The 13,840-nt window shown below is 37.3% G+C and overlaps 1 protein-coding gene across 2 annotated transcripts in view; it reads left to right on the forward strand.

The window, feature by feature from the left end:
• LOC113112124 (potassium voltage-gated channel subfamily H member 4-like) overlaps positions 1-10,282 on the forward strand; it is a 44,235-nt gene extending 33,953 nt beyond the window's left edge. Inside the window, exons 10-16 of one of the 2 annotated variants that reach the window (XM_026277571.1) lie at positions 707-956; positions 1,798-2,012; positions 2,115-2,524; positions 5,462-5,568; positions 5,655-5,731; positions 6,272-6,533; positions 6,629-10,282. In XM_026277571.1, coding sequence (XP_026133356.1) covers positions 707-956; positions 1,798-2,012; positions 2,115-2,524; positions 5,462-5,568; positions 5,655-5,731; positions 6,272-6,533; positions 6,629-7,314 — 2,007 coding nt within the window. In that variant the 3' untranslated portion in view covers positions 7,315-10,282. The remainder of the gene's footprint in view (positions 1-706; positions 957-1,797; positions 2,013-2,114; positions 2,525-5,461; positions 5,569-5,654; positions 5,732-6,271; positions 6,534-6,628) is intronic. The other variant, XM_026277572.1, reaches the window with a different exon arrangement.
• Positions 10,283-13,840: the final 3,558 nt, after the last annotated feature.

A 13,840-nucleotide genomic window follows, 5' to 3' on the forward strand; every position in this document is an offset into this window, starting at 1 on the left:
TCACAGACACAAACCAGTCCTCAGGATGAGCATGTGATAGGATTTGTTTATGGGAGTAGATCTTGAATGCAAACTGTAGAGAGTGCAGATTCAATTGTCTTGAGTACAGTAGAGATTCCCTATCTAGTCAGATGTGGGAAACTGCAACATGTTCATGAGATAAGGTTGAGTGAAACTCACCAGTGAAGAGGAAGAGCCCTTTATTAAAAGGAACTGTTCATGTCAAATTAAGTGTTTTGATGTGGTCTGAAGTGGCCTCCTCCGCGGAGTTGGAATGCCAGGTGAAGGGATTTTGGCAGAGAGCTAACTCAACATGGAGCGGGAAGCCCACAGGATTGTGACGCTGCCTCTACTTTGGCGGTGAAATTTTAATTGACTGTCATTGAGATGTGCTGAAATACCTGAAAAAGTATTCCACAGTGATGCTATGCATTCTACTTATGCTATTTAAACAGCATTGTAGATAGGGTCAGGCCAAGATGTTGATGTAGGAACAAGTACTAATAAACAGCCAATACATTAGTAATATGCATTCTAATAAGACTAGTTAATAGCGAGAAAAAGTGTTATCCATTTTTAATTGTCTAATTGTCTGGACCTTCAAATATTTCAAATAATTTCAAACAAAGCTTTTTTTAAAAAAAAAATACTATTTATTTTATAAATTGTAAAGAAGGTTTGTTGTTGTTGTTGTTTTTCTCTGCAGCTTTTACACGATTTTCCTGATGAGTTGCGTGCCGATATAGCCATGCACTTAAACAAAGACATCCTGCAGCTGCCTGTGTTTGATGGTGCTAGTAGGGGTTGCCTGCGCTCTCTATCCCTCCATATCAAAACCACTTTCTGTACGCCAGGAGAATATCTCATCAGACAGGGGGATGCATTGCAGGCCAACTACTTTGTCTGTTCTGGGTCACTGGAGGTTCTAAAGGACAGCATGGTCTTGGCTATTCTGGGTTAGTAACATTTATTTGTTGCATTTTAATTTTGACTTGTTTTTTGGACATTATATATTGATTCTCTGAATTCTATCTTGGTGCACTATATGTTGAGTGAATGTTTTACGTAGGATTTATAGCTGTTTATTACCACAGCAACTACTTTTTACTTTTCTCTAGTTAAACTAAAGTTACATTTTTAATAACACACTTAAGAGCAATTGTGACAGACACGTTAAAAGCACAAACATTAAGTTTATATGATTTTTTTTCCCCTTGTGGTCTGTGGGGATCCCAATGCCCCAGTATAGTGACGGAGACACTATACTGTCAAAAAGCACCTTCTTTCAGATGAGACGTTAAACCAAGTTCCTGATGCTCTGTGGCCATTAAAAATCCCATGGCACTTCTCATAAAGACAAGGAGTGTAACCAAATTGCCGCCACTGGCCCTTGTCAATCATGGCCTCCTTAAATCCCCATCCACTTGATTGGCTCAGTCTCTCTGTCCTCTCCACCTGTAGCTGGTGTGTGGTGAGTGCACTGGCGCCATTGTACAGTGGCTGCCATCGCATCATCCAGGTGGCTGCTGCACACTGGTGGTGGTTGAGAAGAGACCCCCCCCCCCATGAGTAAAAAGCTCTTTTGGTGTACCGCAATACACAAAAAGTAGTGTCAATCATTTATTCAAACTGTTCAGTTGTCTTAAATATACATCTAGTAGTGGCATTACTGGTCTCTGTGGTCTACAGTACAACTACAGTATTATACACTGGTAAACAGATTTAAATATTAGATCAATATAAATATGGATTGTAATAGATGAAATTTTATTTTATTCAGTTTTGATGTCATTACAGGAAAAGGAGATCTGATCGGCTCAGACCTACCAGGCCAGAATCATGTGATCAAGACGAATGCAGATGTGAAGGCACTGACATATTGTGACCTGCAGTACATCAGTATGAAAGGTTTAAGTGATGTTCTTGAACTATATCCTGAGTATGCCAGCATCTTTACGACTGACATCCACCGAAACCTCACATACAATCTGAGAGAGGGCAGTGAGACTGAGGTAAGGCTACACTCAATCAATCTCAACACACAGTGGTCTGTCTTTGCTATATACTGCACAATCTCTGACCCATCCCCTGGTGTCATTTCTTTCTCCTTGCAACAGAACTACCCAGACTCCAGGGCATCAACTGCGAATAAGCATCCATCCATTGTGGAAAATGCTGATGATCCAGACAAGTATTTCCATGTCCCACCAGTTTCCAATGCATGCCGAAACCTTCTTCTACCCAATCTAAGCAGCCCAGTACGACGTACATCACTAGGGAATCTTTTAGGAGAGGAGTTAATGCAATTTAACACCCTGCGACATTGTCGTTCACCTGTAAGGGGTTGGAGTCCAAACCCCTCCCCCAAACATCAGACCAAAGTACAGAAACAAACCCTCCCACCCACATCTACACCCAAACCCACGCATAAGACACAGACAGATTCTGGAGGTACAGGACGCAAACCCACCAAACTGCTCATCCCCTCTCTCAACTGCTTTGGACCACCAGATCTTAGTCCAAGGTAACAGACATTTTCAAGAAACTAAATAAATATATTATTAATACATCATCTTAAATAGTTTGATTTAACACATCTTTCTTTCCTGTTTTAAAGTATTTTCTATTTAAAAGGATGCAACATTTCGACGTTCATACCACAGATTAAAAAAATAAATAAATTGCATTGTCTGCATCTGGACCAAAATGAATGCAGTCTTGAATACACTGCAAAGAATGCGCATTCCTCACCTGAGTTAGAGAAAATAACTGTTTATAGCTGGTGACAGTGGTCTATATTTGTCATTCAAAACTAGTATTACAGATATACAAACTCTAAACAAACCAGCACTTGCTTACTATTTTAAATATGAATCATGTTGATCAGTTGCAGTGCTTGGGGATGGAGTCTGGGGGAGCTTATTTTCCACAATGGTTTCAAAAATTGTCCAAAAGGGTTTTTATTTCATGAAAAATTAACTATTATTTTTAAGCTTTATTATCCTGATTGGGCCTGAAATGGAGGAATTTGGTTCAATACTGGTAATTAAACAATATTTTGCTGAATGTGTTTTTGTGCTGGGACCTTGGCTGGTTTAGGACTGTCGTCGATAAAGTCCTGGTTGGTTTAATTCCTACCTCTTATGTAGATCCTTCAGGGTGTCTTGGAAGGGTGAGGTTTCCAAGTCACAACTTCTTGCTACTGGGGTTCCTCAAGGCTCAGTGCTTGGACCACTTCTCTTCTCCATCTACATGATGTCATTAGGATCTGTCAATCAGAAGCATGGCTTTTCCTATCACTGCTATATGTTGATGACAGTCAACTCTACTTCTCATTCCAACCAGATGATCTGACAATAGATACTGTATTGCAGCTGAGACCTGCAGAGAGGCATTTCTAGTTGGATGAAGGACCATCACTTTCAGCTCAATCTTACGAAGACAGAACTGCTTGTGGTTCCAGCTAACCCATCGTTTCATCACAACTACTCTATACAGCTGGGTTCATCAACCATAACTCCTTCCAGGACACCCAGAAACCTAGGAATTGTGATATATCATCAGTTAAGCTTCACAGACCATATTGCAATAATGACCCGGTCCTGCAGATTTGCCTTATACAACATTAGGAAGATTAGACCCTTCCTGTCAGAACAAGCCACACAACTTCTTGTCCAAGCTCTTGTTCTCTCCAATCTGGACTATTGTAATGTTTTCCTGGCGGGCATTCCTGCATGTTCTATCAATCCTCTCCAACTTATTCAGAAAGCAGCAGCAACAGTTGTCTTCAATAAGCCAAAAAAGCTCATGTTACTCCTCTCCTCATCAGGTTACACTGGCTACCAGAAGCTGCTTGCATCAAATTTGAGGTATTGATGCTTGCCTGCAAGACAACCACTGGGACGGCACCAATATACCTAAACTCACTAGTTCAAACTTATGCACCCTCCAGAAGTTTGCATTCTGCAAGTGAATGGCACTTTGTGGTGCCATCCCAAAGAGGTTCAAAATCACTCTCACGTACCTTTTCCTGGGCTGTGCCCAGTTGGTGGAATGACCTTTACTAAAGACCTAATAAGTCTTTACTCATTTTCAAAAAACATTTAAAGACACATATTTTTCGCCAGCACTTGATCATCTAATTCTACCACTTACTTTTCATTTTCTTTTCTATTCCATTCTATTCTTAAAAAAAAAAAAAAAAAAAAAAAAAAACCTTGCTACATTCTGTGCTAGACTAACTGAGACTTGTCATGGCACTATACTTTTGTTGTTCTCTGGTTGGTCTGATTGCTTCTATTGTTCTCCTTTGTATGTCTCTGTGTCTGCTAAATGATTAAATGTAAATGTAAAATATATAAATAAAGATGACAATAAAACCGCCAGTAGATGGCAGCAAATCCCTGTTTTAATAAATGATTAGTTGAATCATTGAAAAATCAAACGATTCGTTCAAAACGTCTGAAATTAGTGAATGGACCTTGAATCGCTGGTTCATGTGATTTGTTCAAAAACAGATTCATTCAAAGAATGAAAAACCACATTGCTATACACCGTTGTATAAAAGTATTAACATATGTGCTGATATTTAGAAGTATGTTGCTTGTACAATGAATATAAAAACATAAAAACTCATACATGGTTATTTTTTCATTCATTTCCTTGAATTATAAGGGCATTCTGACTGCATTCCAATGGGTTTAATCACGCAATGAATGCTTCTGAACTCTCAAGATGTGTTTTTGTTTGTTTACTTGTCATACTTTTTTTGCTGACATACTGGTCAGCTCCCCTATTGTCTCTCAGTCCCTCAAAGTCACACTTTCATCACAATGACATGTCAGGGGAATGTCTTTAAATTCTAATCAAGGAAAAATCAGACCATTTGTTGTTTCAAGAACTTAAAAAGTTGTGCTTGAACCATTTTGTACGAAAAATTAAGGAAACTTGCTTCTGCTTATAGCAGCTTGTTACAGTACTGAGTTCTGATTGGTCAATTGTCATTGCTTAGTTAATGAATTATCATAAGGAGAGAATTGTAACATTTAATTAGCATAATAAATTTTACATAATACACAAAGGGATGTTTGGGGGTATGGTGTTAAAAAGAAAACATGGGGATGGTGTCACTGAAGGGGGGGGGGGGGGGATTATGCATGTGCTTTTTGTCCATTTTTTACAATGGGAAACCACAACCCCCCTAGTGCAATATCTGAGCTGACAGATGCTCACTGACTGTTTGACAGTTGACCATCAGCTTGGTGTTTTACAGCTTTAGACCTACTGTCTGCCGCTGTATAAAGTAATAGACAATATGAATTAATATTGAGTACTTTAAAGGAGAATTAGAGTTTTTTGTGTGATTAATATTTATTTATTAATATATTATTAATATTAATATTTAAATATTTAAATATTAATATTTATAACAGACTTTATCTAACTTTATGACTTTTTATAGAGTTGTAGATGGAATTGAGGACAACGGACATGCGTTTCATTTTAATGTGGAGGACACAACTGCCAAAACTAGTACAGTGACATCACTGGGTAGTAAGACACTGAATGGTAATTATATTTTATTCTTAGTATCTAAGTAACATATTGTAAACTTTATGGATCAGTTGGGTTATTGCATCTGTGTTTTAATGCAGGGTCTGGTCAAGTGAATGCATTACTGCTTCAGGAGACAAAAGAAGTGAGAGAGACCATTGACCAACTTAACAAGAAGGTACAGTGACAGTATCATTCCTAAAAACACATTAAATTAGACATTTAATCCTTCTAAAATGTTCCTTCTTACTGTACAAGCTCAGAAATCGTAATGAAATGAGGTGCACTCAAGTGAACAACAAAGGACACAAATTAAATTGATGGTTTATTTGTATTTCACGAGTTCACCCTTACATCTAATCTGAAGGCGAATAGTAGGCATATTTTGGTGTGCTGTCCTGGGGGAGGGGTCCGGGCCCGGAGCACAGCCCGAACCCAAATAACTCCCCCTATCCCCAATTTGGGATAAATAGATTAGAAGTGAGGAGTTGGGGTGGAGGAGGGATGCCGAAAAAACTGTCGTGAGACAGGAGGTAGGAAGACTGGATATATATACGCTTGTGTGCTATTTAAGATGATTAGCTAAACGAGATGCACCTGTGCCAAATTGAATGATTATCTGAACGTGCTTCTCCCGAACTTTGTTAATAAAACCACATTTTATGATTCTAATGTTTATATATACTTAAATGCAATATTTTAATACAACTCATTCCAGATGGGAACCCTGAAACAGGAAGTGTCAATACTGACTAAGGATCTGCATCACATAATGCACCTCCTGCAAGCACAAATGGCCGTTCATCATTACACAGCACCTTTGTCCTCCTGTCCTTATGGAGTCCACATGATGTCCAGTTCTTCTGTCAGTATGTCTCCAGCCTATGTCTTGGGTTCCAGCATCCACATGCAGCACAAAGACCATGTTGTCCCTGAAGGTCTCCTGGGGTCCACATCTTGGAGTCACAGCAGACCTGGTGGTATGACTGCAAACTCACTGTAGCTTTTGTTTTTTCATTGATGAAATCATCTGTATTTCTGTATTTCTATCTCTACATTTCTCTGGTATGTGCAGGTGTATCTGGTTTCCCTCAGCACACTGAGAAACAGGGACAGTTTCACCAGCATGAACCTAATCAACAGATTCCTGTCACAGCAAATGAGCCCTATTCCCATGATTGGAGTTCCACCTACACTTCAGTTCCCTCTAATATCAGCCACCATCATCACTTCTCTACTGGCTCCTCTCTCCTTGGAATCAGCCCAGGAACCCAGGGGCCAACACCTGGAGAGAGCCCCCGAGCAGAGGGCTTATCACTGGGCATTGGTGCTGGAGATGGAACCCATGCCAGTATTAGCCAGTCATACCCTGTTTTTCAAACTTTGTATCATCAAAATTTGGACAGTTCATCTTTTTCTTGCAAGGTCACGCCAAGCTCTTATTCACACCTACACCTTTCCTCCACTCCAACTGTGGATGAAGAGCACAGGATTCCAGAGGTGGCCCTCACTCAGAGTGTGGTACCTTCCACTTTTCTACAAGAGAATTATCCAACCTCTCCAAAGGAATCAGGCGTAGTTTACTCCTCTCTTGAGGAGTCACCTGAAGTAGAGCACACCAGTCGAGAGTGCCTACTGGGTAATCAAAGGCTGGGCCAATATAGTGAAACATCAGAGAGCAGGTCTAGTGGGTCCAGTGTAGGACTTTGTAGCCAATCCGAGAGCTCAGAGACCACATGGTGCCTGGATCTGATGGACTGACAATGAGGAAAGACTATAATCAAGACATCTACAACCAACATTTTCATTAGAATTTTAACACCATTTTCCTTTCATTATGGATTTCATAAGTTCATGAGTATGAAGACAAAAAGCTGCTCAGCAGCTAATCATCTTGACCATCACCGAACCCATTTTCCACCATCAGGGTGTCTTTGTTGGTGGCAGAGCCAGTGCCTGAACTGGGACCTTTTCCTGTTCCACCACAGTAAATGGCAGTAATGGTGTGGAAGAACTGGCACCACACCAACTTCTAAAACTTGCTAGTCTTAAACAATAAATCACAAAATGTTAGAGGCTGAGGCCTGGATGTGCTTACCAAGTAAGTTTTTTTTAAACTAGAATATCTCTCAAACATACACAAACACAGACGCACACAACACTAAATAGTTCCCACTATTATCAGTAAAGCTATTATTACTTCGTATATATTTATTGTACTTTTATGGCACATACACCATATTTGCTCTACACACAACCAACTGCTTTCCTTTTTTTTTAGTTAATTCACTCAAACATGAATTTTTTTTTTCTGAACCAATAGGACTTTTGTTCATCTGCATAACAAAGGTGAAGATGTTTGTAATATTCTCTCATAATTTTTGTCAATTCATTAGAAGTTAAAGCAGTAACAATTTTCACGCTTCAAAAAAGTAAAGTTCAAAAGAGTTTTGAGTGAAGAAAAGAAGAGTTAAATTCTGGCTTTATGAGATACAGTGAGCATCAAGTTGAATCCATCCTTAAAATTTCAAAGACAGTGGTTCATAAGAACAAGGTCAATCTGCTGACACTGGGGAAAACAAATCTACATACTGGCAGAGGGTGTGATCAAGAGGAAGATGGTCACAAGCCATCAACAAATTCCATCTATCCATTCATCTTCTTCCACTTATCCAGGGCTGGGTCGCGGGGGCAGCAGTCTAAGCAGAGACGCCCAAATAATCCCTCTCCCTAGACACTTCCTCCAGCTCTTCCGGGGGGATACCGAGGCGTTCCCAGGCCAGTCGAGAGATATAGTCTCTCCAATGTGTCCTCGGTTTTCCCGTGGCCTCCTCCCGGTGGGACGTGTCCGGAACACCTCCCCAGGAAGGTGAATTTTTGCACCGGAGTGGCATTAAGTCACCCAAATGACTGGTGAAGAGCATGCCAAGATGCCTGAATGGGGTGACTGAAAATCAGGGTTATTCCAGTAAATTTTGATTTCTTGAATTCCTAAGTTATAAACATTAGTATTGTGTTGCTTCCAAATGAATATGAACTTGTTTTCTTCTCATTATTGAGGTCTGAAATCACTGAATATTTTTTTGTTATTTTGTCCATTTGTCATCTTCTGCAAATAAATGCTCTAATTGACAACATTTATTTGGAATTTGGAAGGGAATTACAATGGAAGCCACAAATGTCCACACTGGCTCTTTTGTTAAAAAATAAATTGGATAAAGAAATGGTTCTTTCAAAATTGTCTGCTGGAAGTTAGCACTGTTAAATGTTTTTCAATAAGAAGTTCTAATTTCAGTTATATGGACCAGCATCTTATGTTGCAATGCTACAGTATAATACTGTATATAAAATCTCATTATCCATTAGATCATCAACTGGCAAAAATGTTAACTAATTTTGAAACTGCTTTCCATCTTTTTAGAAACATGGTTCCTGGTATTCCATCTAATTCTCAAACACTGTAAAACTATGCAAAGCTCCATATAAATTATGTCATCAAATGGAGAGCATCTTCACTAAAAAGGAGAGAAAAAAATCTGACATTTGACAGTTCATTAGACATGTTAATTGTCTATTGTCGACATAAGTTGTAGAATTCACAGATTCTATTTCAATAATTTTTTCTCTACATAAAATGTACTCTGAAATGTTGAATGAATATTTTAAACTACTGCAGATATCTAGGACACTGCATGTGCGTACAGTACTTTTTCATTTCACTTTACCTATCAGAGCTTGACTGTTTACTCAAATGGGACATATCAAAGAAAAGGAGGCAAATGCACGTATGAAATAACAATTTTACTGTGCCGTTAAGATTATATTGAAAAATGTATTGTATTATATCCAATACAGGACAGTTTTTGCATCAGACTGTTCTGACATACCTCTATAAACTATGCCCATGATAGACTGCCCTAATTTTTTATATTTCATATTTAAATTGGGTTCAATTAGATGTCCTCATTATAATGCATTATTTGATGACCATGTAGTACTGGAAAATTGTTACTATAAAATTAAAAGCCCAGAATGTATGCATAAAAGGATGATTCTGTGTTACTTTCAGAACAGATAAAATTACACTTTAATACATATAGGCACAGCTGACAGAATACTGCAGAATACTGCATATTAAAACAGTTATGCATTTCAAATATACCAAGTATTGCTGCCATTGCATAATCTGTAATGTTGCATGTTGCATTAAAAGTTGCTGCCAGAAATCCAGTAGTACTCTATTACAATAAGCAACAGAATTTAATACTTGGATTAATGGTACTCAGGGTTTATTTTCATTAGCACAATATGTGACCACCTAAATGATAAGGAGCTATTTAATTTAATTCTACATTATATGCAACATGGGCCTGCATGCACACATATTAATTAATATAGACTTTCATGTGGACACTTGTATGTAGTGTATATAATGAATAAAGTTATATAAAAAAAAACATGACACTGAATACAGAATATTGTAATTGTTTTGTAGAGGGCAGTTTATGCTTCTATTGATTATCAATCAAAATTCTTTGCCAGACTTTTTAATTGCTCTCAGTTACTGTATATTAATTAATCTTGAATCTTATATAAAATGATTATATGAAATGATTTCCCCCTAATTTTACCACTTTTTGCATGGTAATTATTATTCCAATTGTAAATTGTTTATATGCATGCAATTATATTTAATCATGATGGTTTCAATAAAACACTTTTCCCCTTAGTGTGCTCTTAGTATCTTTGTCTAAACTTCATTTCTTGGGTCACAATTATTTTTATAATCACCTTATTCGTGAAATTGGTGCCAACGTGATTGGCTGATGTTGGCACACTCAAGTGTGGAATGATTGATTGATTTATTTCATTTCATAGTTTACAATTAACAGTTTGAACAGTGTTTTTAAGGTTTTAACAATGTATTATTGACTTTAAACAACCTCCAGATTAACCTACTCTAAGCACTGTGCTGAATGCATCGAATCCAAACTTGATTCTGAAATGTTAAACGGTCACTCATGCATTCATGTACACCCCAATACTTATGGGTAAATATGTATATTGTCACAAACTGCACTCATAAAGCCTTTACAGATCTTTGAATATATAGTGTAAATATGCTAAGATATCCTGTTTGTGGCTTGGGACTGCGAAGGAATTTTTTTCTTCTGTTCACATTTCATGGTCATCATGCATGTTTAATGTTGTCTACAAAATACTTTTACATTTGAAGCAAGACTTTTCCACAGCACTGTGTCAAAAAGTTGCTATGTTCTCTGTTTACTGCCCACAATATGATGTTCAGTCATTTCTTGGACAATCAGCATTTTATCACCAATTCATGTCTCTTTTTTTTCGGGAATGGGCCAATTCATTAAATGCTTTCAAGAAGAAGGACATTTGTTGGGGATGGAAAGAGGAATGGCAGCAATGCAGCATGTTTTTGAGAAATTAAAGGTCTCATGCCACCAGATTTTAGTAAACTCTTCAAAATTCAAATGGATGCAAGCAAAATCAATTTGTGACTGTGTTAACATGAATGTCAGACAAATGACAACACATGATTGCTTGTGCTTCCCCGTTACTTCAAAGTACTAAAACATCAAACTCAGTGGCTGAAAAGGAATGACTGAAGAACCTGTACCTCCATCCCAACTGACGAGATGGGTTATCCTTCTCTGTGTTTCCAGTGTAAAGCAAAGGGCAATCCAATGGTGTTCTTTACTCACTCTCACATTGAATAAATAAAGAAGCTCAAGCTCAGAATGCTATCTACCAAGTGCAAGGTGATAATAGAAATTTACCAGTCAGGACTAAATCAGAAAAACATATATGGCAAGTGCATCTATTAAAAACCTTATGTTAATGTTTTAGGTTGACCAAAGATACATGATGTTTGGAAATGCTGTAAATTGTGCCTAATCTGTCAAAAAAAACAAAAAGTTTTTTTTGAACAAGTCAGTTCTACAACAAGTCAGTTCTACACACTCTATGTTAGTACCTTCATTTCTGTTTTATATAATAGTTGCATGCTGGCTTACCTGCTTAAAAATTTGTCTTGTTTGATAGGATGTCACATTATTTTGAATACGACTAAAGTGTTTACAGGTGGAAGCTCATCACCATCCTCATTCACTGTAGTTTACAGGTTTTGTCTGTGCTGAGACCAGCACATTCGAGTCCAAGCCCAGGCTGAGACAAAAAGAACTGCAACTAGACCAGATTAACTGGTCAAATTTCTTCAGTTTTAGACTTCAGTTTTGGTTTGTTTGTCACACAATTTATATGGCACTAGAAGAATTGTAATCCAACTTGAACTATTTAAATTAAACTTTTTGTATTCCACAGATATCTTTAATACTGCAATTTTAATTTAAAAGTAACAAAGTAATGTAATATTTCCATACATATGTAATATAATCAATTTGGTGAAATCCACATTTTGTGATAGCCTACTAAGGTAGTAATAATAATAATTATTACAATGCAGTAATTGTTCTATTGGATTCTCAAGCATTAGCCCTCGGTTCCATTACAAACTGATGTACTGTCCCATTTGTTCAGAACGAACTATTAGCATGTACATAGTCTGAAAGTTACTCAGGGTTTTGGAAGTGAAAATGGAGGTTAGCGGCTTTTACTATGAATACATTTCTACCTACTTTTTTTTTTATATCCCAATGATAAAAACCTGGTGTGCTAAATAAGGGACATGTGCAAAATATGCAGAATTACTTTCCTCTAAGAGGATGTCCACAACCAGACCCATGCTCTTAAAACTGTTTTCATCACTTACCTGCAAGCAAGACAAGCTGCTGGAATTATCAATGTCTCAAACCCAGGCTCCAATCAGCCAGCCAATGTTGTCCAGAGTTTTCCTCCTTGCGAGTTTTCTGGAAGGCACTTGTCTCTCATCTTGCTCCGGACCTTCTCAATAGCATGTCCAATATAAGAGGGAGATCACTTTTTATTTTATTTTTTTCTGAAGTACAATCAAACCTGTTCATCATTTTTGATTTATGAAAATTTAAAAAAAAAAAAAAAGTTTGTACAAATTTAGTTATTGAAATTGTAATTTTACTTTATTACTTGGACATTAACCAGCCATTTATGTGGTAGACACTACAAATGTTTTCTAGTCAAAGTAGTTCAATTTCATAAAAACTAAAAATATAAAATAATAATGTCATATAAAAAAGCTACTGTTCAATAATAACTAAACAAGTTGAAATGGCTCTCAAGATGGTCCTTGTTATCTCCGCAAGGGAAAAAATGTGGGAGCATTGTAAGTTGTACAGTTTACACTTGATGCCTCAATTGGGGATTGTATGTATACAATATGTATGTTGTTTGTATGACTGTATGTATGATTGTATGCATGTATGTATATATGTATATACGATGCTTTTGGGAAACGCATGCCAGGGTTCTGTTCTTCGTACCTCGCTGAATACATCTGAGATTATTTGTAAGATGCCAGATCTTCTAAGCGTGATAACTGATCTCTAGCTAATTTGGTTCTTCAAATGAAATTGCACATTTGATTAAAATGGATTAAGTTGTCTAAAATGACTGCGCATTCCCGTGTTCCCCAAAAAAGGGAGATGTATCGATACATGTCACAAAACCACGATCAGCAAGACAGCAACTTAATGACATAATATATTTAAAAATATATTTTTGTTTTATTTATTTTTTGTATGATTTCCAATTATTTATATTCACGATTTCTACTATTTGTAGAGGCTTTACGTTTTACTTCAATGTTGTTATTAGCAATTCAATTAATTTTATCTTTGAAACAGATTTGTTACATGACAGCATTAATTGGGTCAAGATCAAGTTATCTGCAGCTCATGCATGTCACCACTAAGACTCCCAATAAAATTCTAAAGTAAATCCCCAGGACCAGATCAAGAACTATCTCTCTAGCAGCACAAAGCATATCTATAAACAAGTTTTCCAAACAATCCATGTGACTTTCATTGGTTGGACAAACAAATTGTCCCACCCTAAACTCATGGCATTGGTTGAGACAATGTTCCTGTGTTTGGCTGGTCTGAATGCTCAAACAGAAAAATGCTTTGAAAATGAGACAGAGCCACATTGTAACACTTTTCAAAGGAACCATCTTCTATCTCTGCACATAAAACTAGGATAGCAGACAGTATTTTGGCATTGCCAAAAATGACGCTCCATTCATCTCTATTTAAAATGCTCATGAAAAAGCACACGCTGCATTTAGAAGTTGTCGGACAAAGTACTGGAGAAGGCCATCAAGCGA

This window comes from Carassius auratus, chromosome 12, assembly GCF_003368295.1.
Source record: "Carassius auratus strain Wakin chromosome 12, ASM336829v1, whole genome shotgun sequence".
In the NCBI taxonomy this organism is placed as follows: domain Eukaryota; kingdom Metazoa; phylum Chordata; class Actinopteri; order Cypriniformes; family Cyprinidae; genus Carassius; species Carassius auratus.